At 51.8% G+C, this 23942-nt stretch overlaps 1 protein-coding gene across 1 annotated transcript in view; it reads right to left on the bottom strand.

Moving 5' to 3' along the window:
- The window catches only part of WDR27 (WD repeat domain 27), a 56120-nt gene that overhangs the window by 29883 nt on the left and 2295 nt on the right, over positions 1 to 23942 (bottom strand). The window contains 10 exon segments of the mRNA XM_064487107.1: positions 229 to 494; positions 869 to 1154; positions 2225 to 2463; positions 4347 to 4470; positions 4473 to 4542; positions 5792 to 5862; positions 8314 to 8476; positions 10444 to 10568; positions 15293 to 15434; positions 22022 to 22175. Of these exon segments, the coding sequence (XP_064343177.1) occupies positions 229 to 494; positions 869 to 1154; positions 2225 to 2463; positions 4347 to 4470; positions 4473 to 4542; positions 5792 to 5862; positions 8314 to 8476; positions 10444 to 10568; positions 15293 to 15434; positions 22022 to 22175 (1640 nt within the window).

The following is a 23942-nucleotide window of genomic DNA, read 5'->3' as shown; positions in this document are numbered from 1 at the left end:
CTTGCCGAGGGAATGGATCTGTGCGTGACACTTCACACGTGATGGGGTGTGGCGTGTCAGGACAAGATACCTCGAGATACAACATGGCCAGAGCCTCAACCGGGAAGGGGCGGAGACAACAACGGGGAAGTGGGTGAGGAGGACAGCAAGCCCCAGAGACCCCACCAGGATTTCCCGGTGTTTTCAACCCCTGTGAATCCTACCCAGTTCAGGGGAAGAAACACCGGCACCCTCCCCGCCACAAACACTGTGTGGAAACACGCGAGAGGCAGACAAGACGGAGTGAGGGAAGATGCGCTGAACCTTCACTCCCACCCGCGGGGACCCGCGAGGCAGCGGGGCCGACCCACATGCCGGCAGCTCGGACGAGGGACGGCCGTGCCCGTCTGGGTCCGAGCGCGTCACTCTCACCGGGCGGCCTCCCGCTCGCCTGCTCGGCGCGTCTCTCCTCCACACGACCAGGACACAGCGGAGAGGTGGGTGAGACGCAGGAGCTGCAGCGAGAACGCAGCGCTGACCCAGCAGATCCGAGCTGCAGGCTGCGGACGCGGCGGCGGCTCCTCCACGCGGATGTGGACACGCGGCGAGGACGTGAGGAAAACCATCCAGCTTACTCTTAACCCTTCTAAGAAACGAAGCTATATTTTTAATAAAAGTGATGTTTTAGAATCTACAGTCTGTCCTGAAATAAAATGACGTTTCACGTGCAGATAAACTAGGAGGTGTTAGTTACGAACAAGGCGGGAGCCAGAGGTGCAGGAACTGCCTCGAGCAGGGCTGGGATAGCCGGGTCGACCCAACCGTACTCCCCTTCCTCAGAGAAGAGGAATCTGGGTTCTCCAGAGGGAACCTCTGTGGGGGACGGTACCTCGGCAGCACCGAGAGACTCCTGCCCACGTCGCAGCGCCGCTGAGACCTCAGCAGGGTGGTGGGGTCGATCTCCACCAGGGCGACCTTCTTCCCAAACAGGGATGTGAGCAAGCAGAGGGCCTGTGGAACAAGCACACATGCCTTGACCATGACCGACCAGGAACAAGAGACAGGCCGCCGGGCGCCGCAGCGCTGCTCAGAGCTCCTGCTGGTGGAGCCATGGCCGCAGGGACCCCGCGGGTCACTGAGCCCCCACGCCAAGACCTCACTGAGGAAGTCGGTCACTGCACCGCCATGGGGAGAGGGTCGGGGAAACCCAGGTCCAGAGGGACACGCATGGCGAGTCCACGTGCAGACGGTTCCCGACTGTCCTCACGACCATGGGCACCACTTGCCACAGTGCATGACCCAGCCACTCAGACCCTGAGGCTCCTGAAGTCTTTGTTTCCAGCAAAGAGAGAGAAATGTCAGTGTGTAAGGGGTGAGCACGGGAACGGAGCACTCCCTGCCTGGTCCCCGAGTGTCCGGGCGCTGGGACATCAGGACAGGGTAGCAGGTCACGGTCCTGTGGAGGAGGAACCCCGGGGCAAGCCCACAGACACAGACACAGAACGTGGCAGGAAGGTGCTGGTAAGAGGACACAACCTGAAGCTGGGAGACGCTCAGCTGGACCTTAAAGGACAGATGGGAGGGTCGCAGCTGAGCCGGCAGGAGGAGTGGGCGTCAGGTGCAGAAGCCAGCAGGGGCTGGAAGTCACATAAGCAGAGAGATGACAAGGAAGGAGTGACTCCCAGGCAGGGGAGGTGTGGCCTGGGCCACACGGAGAGTCTGGCTCCACCCCAGAGCAGTTGGGAGCCCTTCGGGAGCACAGGGGAGCAGGCAGGCCCTTCAGGAGTGGCCGCGGCCACTGTGCACTCGGGGAGCAGGGAAGGGGTCGGTCACCACTCTCGCACTCAGCGGCCAGCGGTGACAGAGCCTGAAGATGGACACAAGGACGGCAAGGAGACACGTCCACTCAACCTGATGAGGGGAGGCGTCCAGGCACCTCGCCAAGGCCCCAGCGGAACACAGACAGAGCTGACTTGAGTCTGCAATGTGGCCAAGACCCAGGAGTGCTGGGGGTGGAGGGGGTGATCCAGAGCCCGCACACCAGGAGACAGCAGACAAGACAAGGGCAGGGCAGTGCAGAGGTGACGGGGACCTGCTGAGTGCCGCCCTCGCTGGGGATCAGTGATCCTGTCCTCAAATTCAAATGACAGGCTTTCCCCACTAAAACTGTCACCCCCCCGACCAACACACACACATTACAGTTACGAGAAATTTATACCAAAGGTTGTCTGAACTGAGGTCCTACCTCTGGAACGTAGAACAGCTTCCGGGTCAAAGCTCGCCAAGTTAACTATGAACAGGCCGGTCGCACTCCTGATCCACAGGCAGTGGGCCTTCTCAGAAGAAAGTCTGATTTGTAAGAAAAAGAGAAAACACTGGAGGGTCTTCCTCCCCAGCCTCAGTTTCAGGGCAGAGTGTCCCCAGTCCACGTGGGAGGGGCCGGTGGCCGTGACCTCGGGCGCCTTCGAGCCTCCTCTGCCAGAGCTGCAGCCACGGGCTCTGATCACCACACCCGCCAGGGAGCCCCGGGCGCCCCCATCCCGCGAAGACAAGCACTCAGATGGCCACAGACTGGCCAACCCAGCCTGGACCTGCAGGGACTCTGTGTGTTCTGAGGCCCAGCCGGGCAGGCACACATCGGCTCTCTCTTCTGTTTTTCAGTCAACAAACCAGATGCTAATAAACCACCCGCGCATCCCATTCTGGGTACGCCAGACCCAGACTCAGAGGGCCTCCCAGGTCACCACCAGGACACGAAGCCAAACACTGGCCTCGGCGGCCCCACCCCCCACCCCCGCTCCCCGGGCTGTTCCCAGGTCTCGTCCCAACACCAGCCGTGGGGAGGTCCCCAAGGCCCTCTGGTCAGCGCCAGCACAGGCCAGCGTCTCTCCCGTGCCCCTGCGGTGCAGACAGGCAGGGGTGCCCGTGCAGAAGCCTGGCCGCCTGGCCCAGCAGGCACAGCAGGGCTGCTGCTGCGCCAGCAGCCTCCTCAGGCCTCCCAGTCCAGCAGGACCGGAGGCCGGCCTTCAGTCGCCGCCAGAGCTCTCCGCGCCCTGTGCATGGCAGACGGGAAAGGAATCCCAGCACACTCGTTTAGTCAGAGTTAGGCAGTGGCTTCCTTACGCTACCGAATACTTTAAATATTTCTATCAAACACAGAGAATATAAAATTCTTTCGGGGTCAAGTGTAAACGTATGGTACATGGAAAGGTTTAAAATGAGTTATGATGACGTTTACCCTTTGCCCTGTTACAGAGGTCAAGACCTGGCTTGATTTGGGTGAAGAAAATGAAAAAACTCCCATTTCTTTGATTAAATAAACTAAAAATAATTGGCCAAGATTATCAACCTTAAGCCTTAAATGTGCGACCCTAGGAATGCTTATTCCTCCTCCAACAGACAGAAGGACCTCACGTCTACTCTGATGGCTCTAGGAAGGCTCTCCCCACGGGGCCGAGCCAGGGCACAGGGCACTCACAGCTCAGCACGGGCGCCAGGCTCAGGGCGGGAAGTGCTGCTTCGGCCCTTCCTCCCGGTTCCGCCCGCTGTGCAGGGAAGCCGACTCTCCCAGGACAGAACTGCCAACAATCTGAGACGTGACACTGAAGTGACGGGTCGGGGTCAAGGTGACAGCTGGCACTCTGGAGGAAACACTCGTTGCCAGAGTAACTCAGATCACAAATCAAGAGAAACGCTTAGGCCTGTGCACTACGTGAAGTGCCAGGTCAGAAACAAAAGTGAGGCCCTGCATCGCGGGGCCCGGGAGGGAGAGGGCCGGAGTTCCCAGCCAAGGCCCGCAGAGGCGGCCGAGGAGGAGCCGTCTGCTGGGAGCTTAACTGTGAATCCCGGAGGGGGCTCCAGGTTTACTTCGTGGTAACTGGGTATTTACACGAGAAATGAAGAAAGCCAACGCAGAAGCATGAGGAAAAACAGACCTACTGGAGAAAGGCCATTCTGACCTACTTTAAAAAGAACGAGCTTAAAGCCATTTACCAAAAGGCCACAAGCTGAACTAAAAGAAGCAAAGCCAGTGATGAGAAGTTGGAGGCGGCAGAGCAGACACATTCGCTGTAACGGGAAAGTGAAGGGCCTGCATTCGGCAGGAAAGAGGGTCATTGGCTGGATTAAACAGTACAGCCAATGCTTTCTCCAGCAGTGCCAGCGCCTTCTGGGGCGGGAGGTGACGCCAGGGCACGCGGGGAGGAAGGGGCTGCGGCAGAGGGGACAGGCGGGGCCGGCCTGCGGGCTCAGCGTGCAGACCCTTGGCCCCGGGGCCCTGGCCGTGACACCACCCAGGAGGCCAGGAACAGGGCCCCCTGTTCACCAGGACAAACTTCACCCGCCCCTGCCAGCCCCTCTGGGGAGACCTGCCTGGTCCCAGGACCCGAGCTGCCTGCTTCCTCTCCCCCTGCCCTGCTGCTCCAGGAGGGTCTGCGGTGTCACCCGGCTGGCTGCGAGGCTGGGACCCAGCCCTCCTGCTGGAGACGCTCTTGTCTCCCTCCTCAGGTCCACGTGTGTCACACAGCGATAGTGGTGTCCTTCAACCAAATTGAAGATCCAAAGCTGCAGAAGTGAGACCCATGGACACGTCCCCACCACGTGGCCCGGGTGGAAAAGCAGAGGCCGCAGAGAAAGGGGCCGGGAGCCGGAGGGGGCCAGAGACGAGTCCAGGCGGCCTGCAGCCCGTCCCTCCCTCAGCGCCCCCATCATCTCCGCGTCCCCTCACCCTCGGGTCACCGGTGAGAGTGCAGACAGCCCCCAAGCCACAGTCTTCCACCAAACCCTCATGCCCAGGGCCCAGGCCCAGGCTCCACACACACCACCACGTGCACGGGCGACAAGCCCAGCACGCGTAACAGCGGTCAACTTGGTCAAAAAGAGAAGAACTACCTCAGCTTTCAGGCGTGCCCTTGATACCGGAACTCTCAGTAAGGGCAGACGTGTGGTCTCGGGCCTGCTTCCGGCACAGAGCTCCGAGAACTCTTGGAATTCCCTGATGAGAGGGACGTTCTGTTAACGCGGTGACGCTGGAAAGCCTGGGTCACTTGAGGGTGGGGGGTCAGTGAAATCACCAGTGAGCTCATCCGTCCTGCCTGAGCAGCGAGGTCTCCATTAAACCCCGAAGGGCCAGCTCGGGAGCTGCCAGGAGGTGGACACACCCTCCCCGGGAGGGCGGTGGGAACAGAGGCCTCCACGCTGGGGACCCCCAGGCCTCGCTCTTCATCTGGCTGCTCACCTGAGGACGGGGTCGCGGGAACCTCTGGCTGGGTGACCTGGGGACCTGGGGACCTCCGTCCTGTGGCTGGCGCGGGACGAGTGGGTGCTCTGGGCCCTTGGCCACCTCTGGCCGGTGGGGTCAGAACTGAGCTCGGCGGGGGGACCCTGCTGCTCCCTGTGGGGAAACCCCACATGCGCTGACAGAAGCGTCACAGGTGACGTGCTCAGCGTGGGAGGGGCTCAGCACGGGAGGGGACGTGGCCCACAGGAGGCTGACCCGGGCCACGTCCTGACACAACGCCCCTCCCGGACTACGTCCACAGCAACTCTTAAGGAACAGAACAGCGCCCGTGCGGCGTGACGTACACCTAAATCACTCACCTAAAACCTGAGTTTTGAAAAAGATCGAATGTCTTCAAATGTCTCAAAATACAGAAAGCTGACAGTAGTGGTTGGACGAGCTTTCACAGAGGACCCAGCTTCTCTGCAGGCGAGGCCCCGGGGACACGGCCGCAGCAAAGAGCACAAAGTCCTCTTGACTCAGGGCGCACACCGCGCAGGTGTCCGGACTGGCCCCGAATGCCGTGGCCCTCACCTGGCCGTCCGCACAGCCAGTGACCAGCTGTCGGCTGCGCTGGTCCAGGAAGAGACCGAGCAGCAGGGAGGCTGTCGGACAGAACACTCGAGTGTTTAGCCCTAAAAGGACCTGATGCAGTTCTAACCCAGAATGATCAGTTTTTCTTCTTTCAGTCACGTCTGAGCTACTCCAAGTGAAGTTCTCCAGCAGGAAGCAGAAGCTGCGGGTGAAGGCGAACTTGGAAAACCAAGTGGGGGCTGCGCGTGGGGAGACAGTCTCCGTCCGAAGTGCCTGACAGAGCCCCTCTGCCCCCGGGAGCCTGGTGCGGGCGCCCCAGCCCCTCCCTGAGTCACTGGCCCCACCAGGCACGGAGCACCCACAGCACGGTTCTCAGCAGAGGGAACAGGGAAGTTATGGGGTTAGTGGTGAAAACAGCAGTTAAATGAATGTCTTTTTTCTTACTTGCTGCCTAGGATGTCATTCCATTTAAAATTTATTCTGAATCTAAACTGTCAAGAATTTAGAGGGAGAACTGAGATAACTGAGCATCTGAAGCACCGCGTGTCCCAAATAAACTGGGACGGCACCACCGTCAGCTGTGCGCCAGCTTCCTGGGCCACCAGACAAATGCCACATAATTACCTCAGGGGAGGGCTTCCAATGTAACCCCAAGAAACACGCTCTGTCCGTGGGACTGAGAAGTGCATTCAGGTTGTTAAGACGTCATGTTCTATGCGTGGACAGGCCATCTCAGGGAGAATGCTGACTCTGGCGAATGTGACAGGAGTGCTGCTGGGTCCCGGCGTCTCTGTACACCCTTTACGCTGTATTTGCACATTATTTCCACCAAGAGCTGCCTCGTGTCAAGGCTCTGCCCCCCTCCTCCACGCCCTCTGGAGCACACAGGTGCCCAGGAGTGCGGGGACCCCAGTCCTCAAGGAGCTTGGCGGGGACCCCAAATGGAGCTCACGTGATGAGAGACGCTGGGGGATGCACCACCCCACGACGGCGTGGGCCCCATGGAGACCTGCCCCACGCTGCCCGGTGCTCAGCCCCCCCATGACTACATCCTTTCACCGACAGGATAGTTTGAGCAAAGTAAGCAATTCCCTGAGAATGCCATTTCTGCCGCCCGGCTTGGTCAGGGCGGCCCCTCCCCTCCCGCACCCACTGGGTCCACCGGGCAGAGGCCTCAGCGCCCAGCCTGCTTTCTGCGGGACAGCAGAGGGGGACCGCACTTTCCTTAGGGCTCGCCACCACGCTCTTCCCATTTTCTGAAACAGAAAGGCTCCTACTCCAAGCATAGGCTTAATTTTAAGTTAAGAACTTTGAGAAGATTAACTGTTAAGTGAAGTGTCTCAACACACAAATGGGATGAAGCAGCTGTTCACGAGTGACATGCAGACCCCTCCGTCACAGCTCCAGTTCACAGAGTAATAAATGCACTAGGGGAACCCGGTTACCCAGAGCCTGTGGACAGAAAACACGCAGAAGCTCCAAGCTCCCTGTTGGCACTGATGAGCTGTGCACCAGCGATCCACAGCTGGCCCCACACCTTTGGATGCTCCCACTCTCCAGAAGAGGTAGAAATGCTGTCATTACTGCTACAGCTTGGGCCAATACTCCTACCCAGTTGCAGATGAGTGTGTGTGCGTGGTCGTCCAAAGCAGAAAGTAAGTACATAAACAGTGAAAGTATAGAAACACAACAGAAGAGATCAGAATCCTGCGCACAGGAAGAAACATTTCCAGAAATAACCACCGAGGGGTCTGGGAGACTCTGGACGAGACGAGGCTGGAGACGCTCGTGGCAGGCCGTCACCGCCCCCGGGGCAGCTGTGGAGGGGCCGCCAACCGCACCCGCCCTCCCGCTTTCCAAACCCCAACTCTAACCCTCACAAGCCCTGCGGCGACGGGGCCACTGCTTCCGTTTCACAGACGGGAAACGGCGGGCACAGAGCGGCTCACCTGCCAGCCGCAGGTGGCAGGGGGTGGAGCTGGGTGCAGAGCAGGGGACACGACACGTTCCAGGTCGCTTTCACCAGGCAGAAATTTCACGGTGACGACAGAAGTGTTTTTACAACCTCTCTCCTGCAGGTGCCCGTTAACTACCCTCAGACTTCCTCCCGTTACTACCTACAACACCCTCAGCCCAGCAGCGGAGCGATAACCACAAAGACGAGCTTGCACCTTCAGTCAATTTTGTCTTAAGCCCGATTTAGTTCTGGCTGAGTCTTCCGACCCTGGGAGATGGCTGTTCTGCTGGGCCCCTAGGACACGCCGGGGAGGTGAATTCGGGTGCTGGCCCCCCAAGGCCCCAGCTTCCAGGAGGAGGGTCCCGCCCCCAGCTCAGGCCTGCCGGGAACGCTGGGTCTCCAGAGGGTGCCGCGAGCGCCCCGACCCCACCCAAACACCAGGCTCCGGGGCAGGCCGACAGCCAGCCGGCTCGGGAGGGGCACCGGCATCTACGTGGAGCGAACATAAGCCCGAGGCCGGCACGCAGGGTCCCAGCACCGTCGGCAGCTCTGTTGGGTCTTCAACGGTCTAGCACCCATTCCCACACCCTGAAGCTTCGGTCTTTGGACACGGAGATGACGCAGTGTGTCTGCCAAGGACAAAACTCGGCCGCGGTCCCTGGGCCCCGGTGCCCCTCCAGCACAGCTAGTTTGGACCGGCTCTGGGAGACACGGTGAAGGAAGACGGGTCACTGAACGTTCTGGTGATCATTAGTACTAAGTGTGTGAATCTCACAGAAAATAGTCTCTTTTAATACAATTCTACTTTTACACGATCCCCTGTTCCAAATCTGAAACAATCTGAATGTCAACCTGAAGCTAAAATCCAGGGCCTGAGCCCAGGCGATGTCAGGGGACCAGACCTGACCCAGGCAGAGCCCACGATCCACAGCCGCTGCCGCCTGCCCGCAGAGGGGCCCCGCTCCACGCGCCTGCCCCTCCCTGCAGACGTCCCCTTCAGCACCCGCTACTGACAAGACACAGCACCCCTTTCACGAGGGAACATGAAGCCGCCGCACCCAGTGCGGGACGCTGAGTGCACCCTGCCCGTCCTCGGGCACAGTCAGGGGAGCAGGTGCAGCTCCGCAGTGGAGCGCGGGCGGAGCACGCGCGGAGTCCTGGGCTCAACCCCAGCACCTCCCTTAACAGCAACCAAAACAAATTTTTTTACTAAATAAATAATCTGATATCATCTTATTTTTAAAAAATGAGGTAATTAAAAATAAAAGGCAAGATTGTAAGCGTGTGGGAGCAGGGGTGTTATGAACATAACACATTTCTACTCCCTCCAATTTCTGTGAAACAAAACGAGTCTATTTTCATCCTGAAAAATACTTTGTTTCCTTTTGACAGGTTATGACTGTATTTTATACAGTTAAAAAGTGCCCTCACCAAAAGGGGTTCAGGATTCACTTAGAGCCTTTCAGAACACGTTGCACAGCTGTCCACCTGTGCCTCCTGTTAAGAGTACGTGAAGTCACCCCGTCCTCATGGGCCCATTAAATGACCTTCCCGGTGGACCTCCCGGCACGCACGGCCCACCCGCCGCACAGGCCGCCCACCAGCCGGGAACAAGCCGCTGGCCCGCTTTCATCGTCACAGACTTGAGTGAGGCTGGGAGCCCACAAGGGACCTTCCCTTCTCTGTCTTCCTTCCAACACTGCCATGGGACGCGTCCGCCTTGTGTTCGCTCTGGTTTTTTCCCCGACATGAAGGTGGTGAGTTCTTTAGGTTTGAGGGGTGACCCAGTGCTAATCCAGTTACCTATCAAAAGCTGTCTGCACAAAACCTTTCGCCTCACCCCAACACCTCTCTGCGCAAGGCTCCCAGCCCCTCCCAGCCCGTGATCCCACCGCAGGACCTCACGGACCACCTTAACCTCTTCTTACACGTGCACAATTTCACAATTTGGCCAAAAAAAAGTCTGAAGACAGAACGTACACTCTGTACCCAAACTGCCCAGCACAGCGCCAGTTAGTCATCAGTTAAGATTTTGCGCCTAACATCCTTCCTAACCTAGACTCGTTGAAGTGGACACGGCAGGAAAGTGCCTCGCAGGCAAACAGCTTGTCAGCTGTGTCCGTCTGGCAGATGGGAGACACGCCGCGACACCAGCCTGGGACGCCCGCCTCCAAAGTACGTCTCAAGCGGAACCTGAACTCTGAGACCACGGCCCCTCCAAACCCTGACACCTGGGTCACTCAGCCAGGTGACAGTACCCACTCCACAGTCACACACAAGGTTTAAAAATCGCAGGACACATTCACTGAAACTAGTCCCAGCTACGAATTAAGGCAGAAAAGTCCAATTTTTGATGGAAAGCGGGTTTCAGCAGAAGAGATAAACAAAAGCACCGCGCCGTCCGGGCCTGGGGGAGACCACCAGGCAGGCGCCCGTCAGGGAGACACGTTTCACTGACAAGTGTGTTTAAGGTCATCCCTGGGACCCAGGCTTCATGCAAGGTCTCATGATCTCATAAAAGAAGAGGATCTGATTCCAACGCTTCCCAACTGCAAAATAAACAAACGTTTTCCCTCGTTTCCCCTAACATCTTTACAAAAGTAAGCCCCGCTGAAACCATGAGAATGAGGCAGGTGGGCCCCAGCGCCCGGTCATCAGCTTTGTGGCCACGGGGCTCAACAGGCGTGGGGCTCACCTCAGTGTCCAGTGTGAGGACTTTACTTCCAGCACACACGGCAGCCACACGGTCATCGGGACTAAACCTTAAACACCGCACCTTTCCCAAAAGGGTGCCCAGGACAGCCCCTCGAGGAAGGAGCCCTGGAGGGAGTCCAGCAGTTAGTGTCAGGACAGCAGAGGCTCTCAGCGACAGCACGACCCTCCAGTAACATCACGAACACTGATGGCACAACCCTCCACTTACTCTGAGACCACGTGCAGAGTGACAGTGAGCACTGATGTGACCTGGGCTCTTTGAGCAAAACCACTGAACATTAAAGTTCTTCTGGAAAGATGTGGAACCCAGGGACAGTCTGTAGGACCGTGTCCTCATGGACTGTGGGTCTTGGGGAGTGCACACGCCTGGGTCCCTCCTGCCCCTGCGTCCACTATGGCTCCAGGCTCGGCCGTGTGACCTGCTCTGGCCCGCATCAAGCAGGCAGAGGGACAGAGCGCCCATCTGAGCCGTGGCCTCCGGGCCTGTCCGCTGCAGGGAGGGGTCTCCAGGCCGGCCTCAGCTTCAAGTGGGGCCACTCACCACCGCGCCCGCCAGGGCCTGGCCTGAGACTCCAGGCTGCTTGTTGGGACCAAGATTATATAGACAGGACACGTGCACGTATCATCCTGATGTTTACCCTGGAGGGTGGCCACGTGGACTGCTCCATCAGCACCCAGCAAGTGCGGGCACTCCCCCCGACGCGTCTCCAGGCACCAGGAGGCAATCCTGGAGCCAGAAAGAGAAAGCTGGCCTTCGAGGAAAATCTGCATGTGGGGTACAGCGGGCAGGAGGCACTCAGATACCAGTCACCTAAATAAACCATGTCTGTCGAACACTAGGAGGCGCTAAGCACTACGAGAAGTCAAAGAAGTGGTTGGGCGCTGCTGGCGGTCAGAAAGGGCCCACAGCAAAGGGGCCCCGTGAGCAGAGGCTGCACATGACGCTGAGACCGGCAGTAGGTGCTCGGGCCCCAGGCTTGCAGTGGGACCGGCAGCCTGTAGGCTCCAGGTCTGCAGGAGGCAGGAAGGCAATGGAGTTTGGAGCAAAGACTCCCTAATCAGGCCCTGATTTTTAAGGGACTTGGCTGCGGGGGCTGAGGGCAGGCTGCAGCAGGCAGTCAGGTGAGCACGACAGTCCGGGGGGACAGCCTGGTGGCTCAAAACTGCGTAGCTGCAGGGAGGGGAGAAGTGTTCACACTGACACGTGTGTGTGTGTGTGCGCTATGAGTACGCATGCACATACACACGGGTACATGAGTGTCACTGCAGTGCACGTGTATACGGACTGCGCGCGCACGTGTGCACTATCACGTGTGTGCTGCGTGTGCACCACGCGTGCGTGTGCTACATGTGAATGTTGTCTGTGTGCACCTCACACGCACTGTGTGTGCACGTGATACATGCGTGTGGGCGTCAGTGCTGACACACCGATGCTGGAGTCATCATACTACAAACTAAACAAAAGTGAGGAATAAACTGTCACACATCCTGTTGCCCAAAGACTTCCCAACTGAGTGACTACAAACTCAGTGCAACTGCACAGAAGTCAGATTCCTTAACGTGGTCCACACCTTTCTCTTTTTCAACTTTTTATATTGAGGTATAGTTGATGGACACTATTACATAAGTGTCAGGTGGACGACATAGTGATTCATGACTTTTAAAAGTTATACTCCATTTACAGTTATCATAAAATACTGGTTAATCCCCCATGTTGTGCGTACGTGCTTGCTGCATCCCTGTTTCATACATACTAGTTTGTATCTGTTAATCCCTTAACCCACCTCCTTCTCCCCACTGGTAACCATGAGTTTGTTCTCTATGCGTGAGTCTGTTTCTTTTTTGTTGTATTCACTACTTTGTTTTATTTTTAGATTCCACATACAAACACTATCACACAGTATCTGTCCTTCTCTGTCTGACTTATTTCCCCGCGCACATCCCCCAAGCCCATCCATATTGTTACAGATGGCAACATTTCATTCTTCTTTATGGCTGAGTAGTATTGCACTGCACGTATGTACCACATCTTCTTTATCCAGTCATCTGCTGATGGACATTTGGGTCACTTCCGTATCTTGGCACTTATAAACAGTGCTGCTGTGAACATTAGGGTGCATGCACCTTTTTGAATTAGTGGTTTCTTTGGGGGGGGCGGGGATATATACCCAGGAGCGGGATAGCTGGATCACATGGGAGCTCTAGTTTTAGTTTTTCGAGGAACCTCCGTACTGTTCTCCACAGCGGCTGCACCAATTTACATCCCCACCAGCAGTGCAAGAGGGCTCCCTTTTCTCCACATCCTCGCCAACATTTGTCACTTTTGTTCTATTTGATGACAGCCGTTCTCACAGGGCGAGGTGCTCTCACTGTGGTTTTAATTAGCCTTTCCCTGATGACTAACAATGTTGAACATCTTTTCAGGTGCCTGTTGACCATCTGCATGTCTTTTTTGGAAAAATGTCTATTCAGTTCTTCTGCCCATTTTTTAATTGGGTTATTTGGTTTTTTGATGTGGAGTTGTATGAGCTGTTCACATACTTTGGATATTAACCCTTTGTTGCTCATATCATTTGCAAATATCTTCTCCCATTCAGTAGGTTGTCTTTTTGTCTTGTTGATGGTTCCCTTTGCTTTGGAAGAGACTTTAAGTTTAATTAGGCCTCATTTGTTTATGATGTTTTGTTGTTTTGTTTTGTTTTGCCTGAAGATGTAAATTCCCCCAAATGCTGCTATGATTGTGTTAAAGAACGTTCTGTGCTTTACTGTAAGAGTTTCATGGTCTCTGGTCTTACATTTAGGTATTTAATCCATTTTGAGTTTATTTTTGTACACAGTGTTAGGGAATGTTCTAATTTCATTCTTTTATATGTAGCTGTCCAGTTTTCCCAGCACCACTTATTAAAGAGACTGTCTTTTCTCCATTGTGTATTCTTGCCTTCTTTGTTGTAGATTAAGTGATCGTAAGTACGTAGGTTTATTTCTGGATTTTCTATCCTGTTCCATTGATCTATGCATCTGTCTTTGTGCCAGTACCATATTGTTTTGTTTCTGTAGCTTTGTAGTATAGCCTGAAGTCAGGGAGGGTGATTGCCCCAGCTCCATTCTTCTTTCTCAAGGTTGTTTCGGCTTTTTGGAGTCTTCCGTGTTTCCACACAAATTTTACCATTATTTGTTCCAGCTCTCTGACCCACCTGACTTCTGACTTCATCTGATGAAACCCCCCTGACACCACTGACCTCCCCTGACATGCATTCCTTCTCCTCAAACAGCAGCCCCTCCCCAGCCTCCCTGGCCTCTGCAGCGTCCACAGCCCTGAGCACGTCCTGTCCGCGCCCCTGCCTGCCTGGTGCTTCTTTACTCCACCATGCTTCCCACAAGTGCCAACTTGTTCATGTTTTCTGGTCTGTCTCCCACTCCAAGCTGTAAGTTCACCACTATCTTTGTAAGGAGAGAATATTTCAACTCACCTACCTCTTTTCAGAGTTCCACAAAAATCACAGATTTCAAAATAAAACAATCTTAGGATTAAAACCAATTAGCTGATGACATCACCTCCACACAGAACAGGTTACTGGATATGCAAGGATGTGCAGTGGATCTGCAGTGGACATGCAGTGGATGTGCAGTAAATCTGCAGAAGATGTGCAGTAGATCTGCAGTGGGTGTGCAGCAGATGTGCAGTAGATCTGCAGTGGGTGTGCAGTAGATGTGCAGTGGATGTGCAGATCTACAATGCAGTGCAGTAGATGTACAGTGGATTACAGTGGATCTACTGGATGTGCAGTGGAACTGCAGTGGATGTGCAGCAGATCTGCAGTGGATGTGCAGCAGATCACCAGTGGATCGGCAGTGGATGTGCTGTGGATCTGCAGTGGATCTGCAGTCAATGTGCAATGGTTCTTCAGTGGATGTGCAGTGGATCTGTAGTGAATGTGCAGTGGATCCACAGTGGATGTGCAGTAGATCTGAAGTGGAAAGCTGTGGATCTGAAGTAGATGTGCAGTGGGTTACAGTGGATCTGCCTTGGATCTTCAGTAGATCTGCAAGATGTACAGTAGTTCTGCAGTGAATCTGCAGTGTGTGTGCAGTAGATCTGCAGTGGATGTGCAGTGATGTGCAGTAGATCAGTGGATGTGCTGTGGATCTGCAGTGGATCTACAGTGGATGAGCAATGGATGTGCAGTGGATCTGCAATGGATCTGCAGTGGATGTGCAGTAGATCTGCAGTGTATATGCTGTGGATGTGCTGTGGATCTACAGTAGATGTGCAGTGGATTGCAGTGGATCTGCAGTGGATGTGCAGTGTATTGCAGTAGATGTGCAGTGGATCTGCAGTGGATGTGCAGTGAGTGTGCATTATATCTGCAGTGGAGCTGCAGTGGATGTGCAATGATGTGCAGTAGATCTGCAGTGGATGTGCTGTGGATCTGCAGTGGATCTACAGTGGATGTGCAGTGGATCTGCAATGAATCTGCAGTGGATGTGCTGTGGATCTGCAGTAGATCTGCTGTGGATCTGCAGTGGATGTGCAGTGTATCCGCAGTGGATGTACAGTAGATCTGCAGTGGATGTGCTGTGGCTCTGCAGTAGATCTGCAGTGGGTGTGCAGTGGTTCTGCAGTGAATCTGTGGTGTATGTGCAGTGGATCTTCAGTGGATCTGCTGTGGATGTGCAGGATGTTTCTCACACAGAGCATCCAGCTTAGACACCTGGTTTCAAGATTTAAGGAGTCAAAAATGATCCCCAATCTCCTTACGTTAACAACTATATTTAAGAGTGAGTCATTCCCTTTGTACATTTCTCAGTGTCTTTTAAACTTCCATTACTTTCAAGTACTTTCTCTCTGCATTCATCCAGGTTCCACAGGATAACATACTCTTGTGATGCAGAACAGACGAGACGTGGATTTGCCATATTCCCAAATGCCACGGCAGTAATTGGCTGATGGTGTCCTTTTAGGATCAGAAGCTGAAGAAATTAACAAAAACCAAAAGTATCACAGTTTAGAGATAACATTTAAAGAAAGAAAGAACATAACAACATAGCTTCAGTCCTAGGAAGTCAAAGGGATTGAGTTTTTCAAACACATTTATTTCATATACTCATTTCTACTTCACCTGGTGAAACTCCTGTTCACGTTCCACTCAACCACTCCCACAGATGACCCATCTCACCGCGACTCAGCACCACGCACAGCACATGCTAGTAATGGTGCAGACGCCCTCTTCCCGTCCTCCACTGTTACTAATTAGACAAATGCATATCACATCCCCACAACATGCCAGAAGAGGTAACCGCTGTGCCAAGCACTGCAGGATGAGGAAAATGACAAGGGTCTGACAGGAGGAGGTCCCTGGCAAGGCAGAACATGTCTAAGAAGCTGCTGGTAACAAGGTGAAGCCAGGGGAGGTTGGGCCAGGGCACAGATGCCTACGTTACAACAGCTACACAAGAGCCTGGACAGAGCACAAGGAAATCAGATGCCAGCAAAGGATGTGCAAACAGAGGAGTGCAGTAACCAGACGTGCTTTTCCAGAGCATAAACTTCTGCAAGTTTAGAAGAGATCAGAATGGGGGGTGTGGTCAAAAGCAGAATACAGCAAAGGAGACACAGTGAAGGCAGAAGGAAGGACAGAAGCCAAGGTCACCAGCACTGAAGGCTGAGATCCGGGGTGAACTCAGCACACGGACGAGAGGAAACACCGAGGGTGGGACAGGGTCCAGATGGGCCAGGCTGTTGTCCGATGGGCTGAGGGTCTCAGGCCGCCCCTCGGTGGACAGCTCCACACCCAGCCCTGGCTCAGATGCACCAGCCCCCTGATGAGAGTGACCAGAGAAGCTGGACGACTGTTTAAAACATCAGCGAGCAGAGAAGGAGATGAAGAACTAAGATCAGGGGAGAAGAAAACGGAGAGAAAGGGGCCTGGCTCCGGGGCCTCATCTCTTGCAAAGACTCCACCAGAGGCAGCTCCAGACAAGTCCAGTAAAGCATTCGAGAAGCTGAGACATTTATGAGGCTGGGGCACAAAATGGTTGATTAAGTGCATCCTTCTCAAGGCATAAACAGAAGTATCTTATTGGGAGAAAAGCAGAGAATTCTGTCGCATTACAAAGTACTTCTGAGACGAGACTCCACAGCCTTCAGGTTGAGATTCCGTACGCTTTTCTCCTTTAAAACCCTATAAGTGGATTTTAATAACTTTCTGCTTTAAGAAAAAGATACAGCCGCCTAAGGTGGGAGGGAGGGACATGTCACGAAACAGCTAAGGCTTAGAGTAGGAGCCCAAAAGACCAGACCCAGGGAGGGAAAGTGAACTGGAAACAGAAGAGACTCCTGCACCAGACCACCTGAACGTCCTCTCAGCCTTGACAGGGCAGGGGTCACCTGGGATCGCTGGTGCCCACAGCCCACCAGCCATCAGAAGCAAACATAAATTCTCTCTGGAAGAAGCTAAGATCATACAGAGCCTCAAACTCGCTGTCCATTTTTTTCATATATAATGTCTGATAATCAGTCAAAAATAATCAGATATTCAAGGAGACAAGACCATTCCATCAAAAACCAAGAAAAATAAAAAGTGATGGAAAACACCCACATGCCACTCAGATGGCCTTGAAACCAAGCCAGAACTGAATCAGATGTCAAAACCACTAGACAAGGACATTTAAACAGTCATTACAACTTCATTCCATATGTTCAAAAAGTTAAATAGAGGCACAGAATATATATATATTTTTTAAGACACAATTCTAACTTCAAGAGATGAAAACTAAAATAAAAGATGAGAAACACACTGAGTAGGATTAAAAATAAACCAGACATTACAGGAAAAGCAATAGATGACCTGCCTAGGCTTGTGTCTAGCAGAGAACATGAGTCAATCCTGAAGATCCTTGAAACAGAAAGCACCAGGCCGTGGCGGGCCCTGACAATTCTACTAGGCATTTAAGGAAGAAATAATACCAGTTCTCCAAAACCTCCTCCAGAGAATAGAAGAAACAGGAGGAAACATGTTTTTTCAGAAAAAAAAGAGGGAATCCTTCCTTATTCGTGTTTTGAGACCAGCATTACCCAAATACCAAAACCAGACAAAGACATTATAACATTACGGACCAATATCTCTCATGAACATAGATGCCAAAATTCTCAACAAAATATTTAAAATACATCAAATCAAGCCAATGTATAAAAAGAATTACACACTATGACCAAGTGGGATTTACTCCAGGCATGCAAGACTGGTTCAACATTCAAAACACCAACTAACCCACCATATCAATAGGCTAAAGAAAAAAAATCACATGAAAATATCAACACATGGAGAAAAAGCATTTTAAAAATCCAACAGAAATTCATGATAAAAACTCTCCATATACTAGTCTCTCAGCTTAATAAAGAATATCTACAAAATATCAAAAACTAGTATTTAACTAATTAATTAATGTTTAGCTAGTATTTAATTATGAGAAACCAGAAGTTTCCCACTAAGATTGGAAAGATAATGATATCCCCTTTCACCACTCCTTTTAACTTGTACTGAAAGTTTTAGCTAATGCAATAACACAAGAAAAGAAAATAAAGGTATAGTGTCTGAGAAGGAAGAAGTAAAATTGTGTTTGTTCACAGATGTTCACGTGATTGTCGATGTAGAAAACCCAGACGAATCAACAAAAAAACCCTGCAACTAAGCAATTATAGCAAAGTTGCAGAATACAAAGTTAAGGTATACAGTTCTGTTGCTTTCCTATACACTAGCAATAAACAAGTGGAATTTGAAATTTAAAACACAATAGCATATACATTAGCAAAATGTATTGTAATATGAAATACTTAGGTAAAAATTGAACAAAATATGTGTAAGATCACTATGAGGAAAACTACAACTCTGTTGAAAGAAACCAAAGAACTAAATGAATGGGGAGATATGTCATGTTCATGGATATGAAGACTCAATATTGTCAAGATGTCAGTTCTTCCCAACTTGATCCACAGATTCAACACAATCCCAATGAAAATCAAAAAACTGGTTCTCAAGTTTACATGGAGAGGCAACGAACTCAGAACAGCCACACAATATTGTAAAGTAACAAAGTTGGACAACTGACATACTTGACTTTCAGGCTTCCTCTAAGGCTACACTAACCAAGACTATGTGATGTTGGCAAAAGCACAAACAGATCAGTGGAAGAGAACAGAGGGCCAGAAACAGTCAACTGACATTTGACAAAGAAGCAAAGGCAACATGGTGGAAAAACCATGCCCTTCTAAATGGTAACAGAGGAGAAAATCTAGACGACTTGGCAAGGACTTTTTAGATAAGACACCAAAGACGTGATCCATGAACGGAAGAACTGATAAGCTGGGGGCTACTAAAATTAAACATTTCTGCCCATGAAAGATACTGTCAAGAGAATAAAAAGACAAACCACAGATTGGGAGAAAGTATTTGTAAAAGACACATTTGACAAAGTACCATTATCCAAAATATACAGAGAACTCTTAAGACACGACAAGAAAATAAGCAACCCAAGCAAAAAATGGGCCAGAGATCCTTGACCGACACCTCACCGAAGATGTGCAGAAGGCGAGTTAGCGTGTGAAAAGCACGTTAGTACGGAAATGCAAATTAAAGCAGCAATAAGATGCCACCACACACTTATCAGAATGGCAGAAGTCTGGAACACTGGCGCCACCAAACACGGGAGGGTGTGGAGCAAGAGGAACTCTCACACTTTGCCAGTGGGAAGGCAAAGTGGGTGGCCAGCTTAGAAGACAGTAGCAGTTTCCTATAACCCTAAACATACTCTTACTATGCAATTCAGCAGTCCTGCTTCCTGGTATTTACCCAAAGATTTGACAACTCACATTCACATAAAAACCTGTGCTTGCATGTTTATAGCAGCTTTATTCATACTTGCTAAAACTTGAAAGCAACTAAGATGTCCTTCAGTAGGTGAATGAATAAACAAACTGTGGTCCATCCAGACCACAGAACATTATTCAGCTCTAAAAAGAAATGGGTTATCAAGCCATGAAAAGACATGGAGAAACCTTAAATCCATACTACTAAAGAAAGAAGCCAATCTGAAAAGGTTACACACTGTATGATTCCAACATATGACATTCTGGAAAAGGCAAAACTATGGAGACAGTCAAAGACCAGTGGTTGCCAGGTTGGGGGTGGGGAGGGATGGACAGGCAGAGCAGAGAGGACACTAGGGAGAGCAAACGTTCAGCGTGACACTATGCGGGGGGGCGGGGGACATCGCGGTTTGCCTCTGTTCAAACCCACAGAACATACACCACCAACGGTAAGCCCTAGGTAAACTATGGACTCTGGGTGAAAACAACGTCGGTGCAGGTTTGTTAGGTGTAACAAACGCTATCAGGGATGCTGGGCATGGCGGAGGGGATGCATGTTGGGGGAAGCACACGGGACAGTCTCTACTTTCTCCCTAATTTCGCTGTGAACCTAAAGCTGCTCTTAAAAAACAGTACAGTCTTAAAATACAAAAAGTGAGTAAAAAGGAAAAGTGCAGCCAAAACCCCAGAGTGAGAACTATTACGAGGCATAAAGAACGTCCCTCCGCAATGTTAGGGGACCCAATTCATCAAGAAGACACAAAGACACTAAACGTTTACATGCTTAACAACAAAGCTTCAAAGCGCACGAAGCAAAACTGAGAGACGAGGCACACTCACATTTAGAGTCAGATCTCGACACGCCTTTCTCAGCAGCTGACAGAACAAGTGGTCAAAGACGCAACACTGGAAGAGCACTGTCAACCAACCGACCTGACTGCCGCTTACAGAACAAAGGACGTGCAAATATTCACAGCAGCTCTGTTTGTAACAGTCGAAAGTGAAAATAATCTAAATGTCCACCAGCAGGAGAATGGATAAACAAATCATGGTAAATCCATACAATGGAACACTACTCGATAATTTTAAAAAACCAACTGTTGATACATGCAACAATGTAGATAAATCTCAAAATAATTATTCTGAATGAAATAAGTCAGAGAAAAAGGGTAAAACCTGTCTGATTCCATTTACATAAAACTCTAGAAAATGCAAGCTAATATGAAACTTTTACTTAGAATACATAAAGAACTTCAAATTAACAGGAAAAAGATAATTCAACAGAAAAATGGCCAGAGACTGAGCACATATAACACAAAAGAGACCTCCAAATGTCCTATAAATGTGCACAAAGGTGTGAAGCCTCATTAGTCACCAGGGAATTGAAAATTCTAATTAAGTGGCACTACACCCACCAGAGGGGTGACGTTAAAAGGACCAAGTACAGGTGAGGACACAGATCAACAGGGTCCTCACACAGCATCTGAGGAAGTGCAGATCCGTACAACAGCTTTGGAAGTCCCGGCATTACCTTTTGAACTAAACACATGCGTTCCGTTCCCTAGGACTCAGCAATTGTACACACTGTGAATCAAGAGACATATAAGAGAACGTGGTGATCAAAACAGAAACAAACCAAATCTCCAATAATATCTAAGAATGGATGAAGTGTGGCCCAGTCATGCGGTGGAATACTATGCAGTTGTGAAAAGGGACCATGGGGGTGCATCCCATGAACATAATGGGGAATCAAAGAAGCCAGCAAAAAAGCAGGTGTACCATGTGCTGCCATCTAGACAACGTTCAAACAGGGGCAAACTGGCCGTCGGTGCTAGAGGTGAGGGCGGCGTCGCCTCGGGGGAGAAGGGAGCAGGCCGACAGGAGGTACACCTGAGTGCACTTAACATCTGGGACGCGTCTTCCGAAGTCTTTATACTCAATGAAAAGTGGGAGAGATGAAGCCGAGACCTGAATGTGGGCTCAACTCATCAAGTTGTGTTGAAACACATAAACACCTCTCTCAGCTCAGTGGGAAAAAGTCAAAATAGAGATTTCCCTTTAGCGATGACGCAGTGAGTGCCACTATAACCAAAAGTTAAAGAAATTTTCAAGACAAATACAGTTTGGGCTTGTATCCTGTACTTACCAGTTTCAAACTCCTGAGCCCAAAATGAAGATAAAAATTGTCCCAACACCAAAAAGGCTGATAGAAATTATTTTTCTATTTCTTACAATAAAACCTGTTTTTAAGGTTATTCAGATAATTGTATTAGCATGAAATAGGCTTCAGAAAGAAAACTGATGTCTTTCAAACTGTATCAGTTTGATGTTAAAGATTCTGCAATAAACACAATAAACTTCTTTAAATGTAATCAAAATAAACAAAAATTCAACTTGTCTTGACTGTATTAAGATAAACCTTTTCTTCTCATATTCTTCCTCGAGAAGAAATTTTAAATAATTTAAAATTCTTTAAATTTTATTTTTAAATAAAGTGACTCCAGAGAGTTTTTTTTTTTTTAATTTTCTAAAACTCAAAACTGAGTATGTTCTTGTTTCATTGGTATTTTTCTCCCATAGTTGGCAGCTGAATCCACAAGGGGCAACACCACCCAAACCGCATCAGAGAAGCAGAGCAGTGCCAGCGAGACTCTGAGGCCCAACAGAAAAACCCACGGAGCTTTGTAAATACCTGGTGGGACGGGCCCTCCGTGCTCCAGATGCAAAGTGCATTTCCACCCAAAGGGAAAGCACGGTGCCGCCTGCAGCAAGCAAGCTGGACGTGGGACGCGGACGCCCTGGAGTCCACCAGGGATTCCTCCACCACGATACCGCCCAGCGGCCATCGTTACCGGAGATCTCTCCTGGTTCCTCCACCTTCAACCGGAAAACGCAAAGTACCTACACAGCGACTGTGGGTAACAGTTATTTACTCGTGACCACCAGTACGGTCACACCCACTACTCACCCCCTCCCCACTCCCCAGAAAAAGCAGCAGAAATCACTGAAAACCCTGGGGGCTCCCCACCAAGACTGCTTGCTGCTCCCATGGACTCAGGCTCAGCAGTCTTGTTCCAGCCCCACTGCTCAGACGTGGGCGCCTGCTTCTCCGGCTGAGAACAGGGACACCCCTGGCAGAGGCCTTGCGGGGACCAGACAACAGTCCGGGAGCGCTGGCACTGAGGGGCATGTTCAGCGAGATGTGACCAAAACTGATGACGATTATCAATAATTAACATCAAGGTTATGTTTTAAACTGACAGAAAATTTGTCGGTGCTGAACTACAAAGTGGTCCCTACCCACCGCACATCCGGAATGCACTCAGCTCTTCCACAACATCCTGTGCCACTAGAGCGATTTATCTCACACTATATAATCACTGCCTCGCTGCCTAGGTCTAACAAGGCATAAAGAAATGCTGACGAAAATGCAGTAAGTTTCAGACTTTGCCCCACCTCACGGGGAACACCTCCACAGTCATTTCCATGGAGCAGTGGCCCCGCCGTCACCTTCCATCCTGTCTGCCTCCCCCTCATCACAGGCGTGGAACACCTGTGGGCTCAGCGACAGGCCCGGCTGCCAGTCTGTCCAGTCACCAGCTGGAGACAGCCCGACAGCATTGAGTCGGCAGCCGGCGGCCCAGCCACGCTGCACCGGCCCGACCAAGTTGGCTCACCCAGAGGTTCAGGGTGAGCCCGTCTCCCCAGGTCAGGGTCTGAGCCAGGAGGAGGGTCACGGGAGTGCGTGCCCACCAGCTGAGGCCCGTGGCTTTCTGTGTCACACGGATGCTGGGAGCAGCGGGCAAGCCCGCCGGGCTCCCTCTGGAAGCTGAGCGGGCCCAACGCGGGGAGAATCGCAGCCTGACACAGTCTGTCCCTGCCGGCCTGGCCTTCCAGCCACTGGACCTGGCAGGGCGACGGCAGAGGCTCCGGAGACGGAGGAGGCACTCAGTGGAAGGAGCCCGGTCGCCTGGCCCGGAGCACTGGGCTCCCCTGTGCAGCAGAAAGCGGACCCTTCCTCAGGCACTGGCACGTGAGATGGTGTAACAGCCACCCTGACCTCGCAAAGCCTGGTCCCTGTGGGCGCCGCGCTGACCCTGCAGGATGTAACTTAGCACCTAAGTAGGAGCAGCAGGCCCGGTGTGGAGACAAACCCAGGAGGCTGACAGCTCAAGACCTGCGGTGCGCAGCCACAAAACTTCTGGTTAAACTCTATTGTGTAATGACCCGGGAGACAGATCCCGCTTGCTGACCCTGCAGCCCCCAAGGAAATGGGGGGAAAGAATCAGTGTTTGTGCCAACATGTAAGTTGGCTTAAGCAAGCAGGAATGAGTGGGAACAGAGTGTCCAGAAGCCTGGAGACTTCAGGGGTGCAAACTGGGGCCCCTCAAAGCACTAGGGAGAGACTCAGCCTCCCCGGGAATCAGATCAAGGATGGTCGCCCTCCGACTCAAGCCTTCGGCTCCTTTAATTTCAGGCATCAGCCATTCATTGTCAAGAGAAACAAGGGAGGGCTGTGCACACAACAGAAAAGGTCGGGCTCCTCCAGCACACGGGTGGTGGCAGAGCTGATGGGGTAACGCGGACCGGTCCTGCTGTGCTCCTGAGACCAC

The sequence above is a fragment of the Camelus dromedarius genome, chromosome 6 (assembly GCF_036321535.1).
Source record: "Camelus dromedarius isolate mCamDro1 chromosome 6, mCamDro1.pat, whole genome shotgun sequence".
Lineage (NCBI taxonomy): Eukaryota > Metazoa > Chordata > Mammalia > Artiodactyla > Camelidae > Camelus > Camelus dromedarius.
The sequence above is the reverse complement of the archived record's forward strand: the minus strand, read 5'-3'. Positions and strand labels throughout refer to the sequence as shown.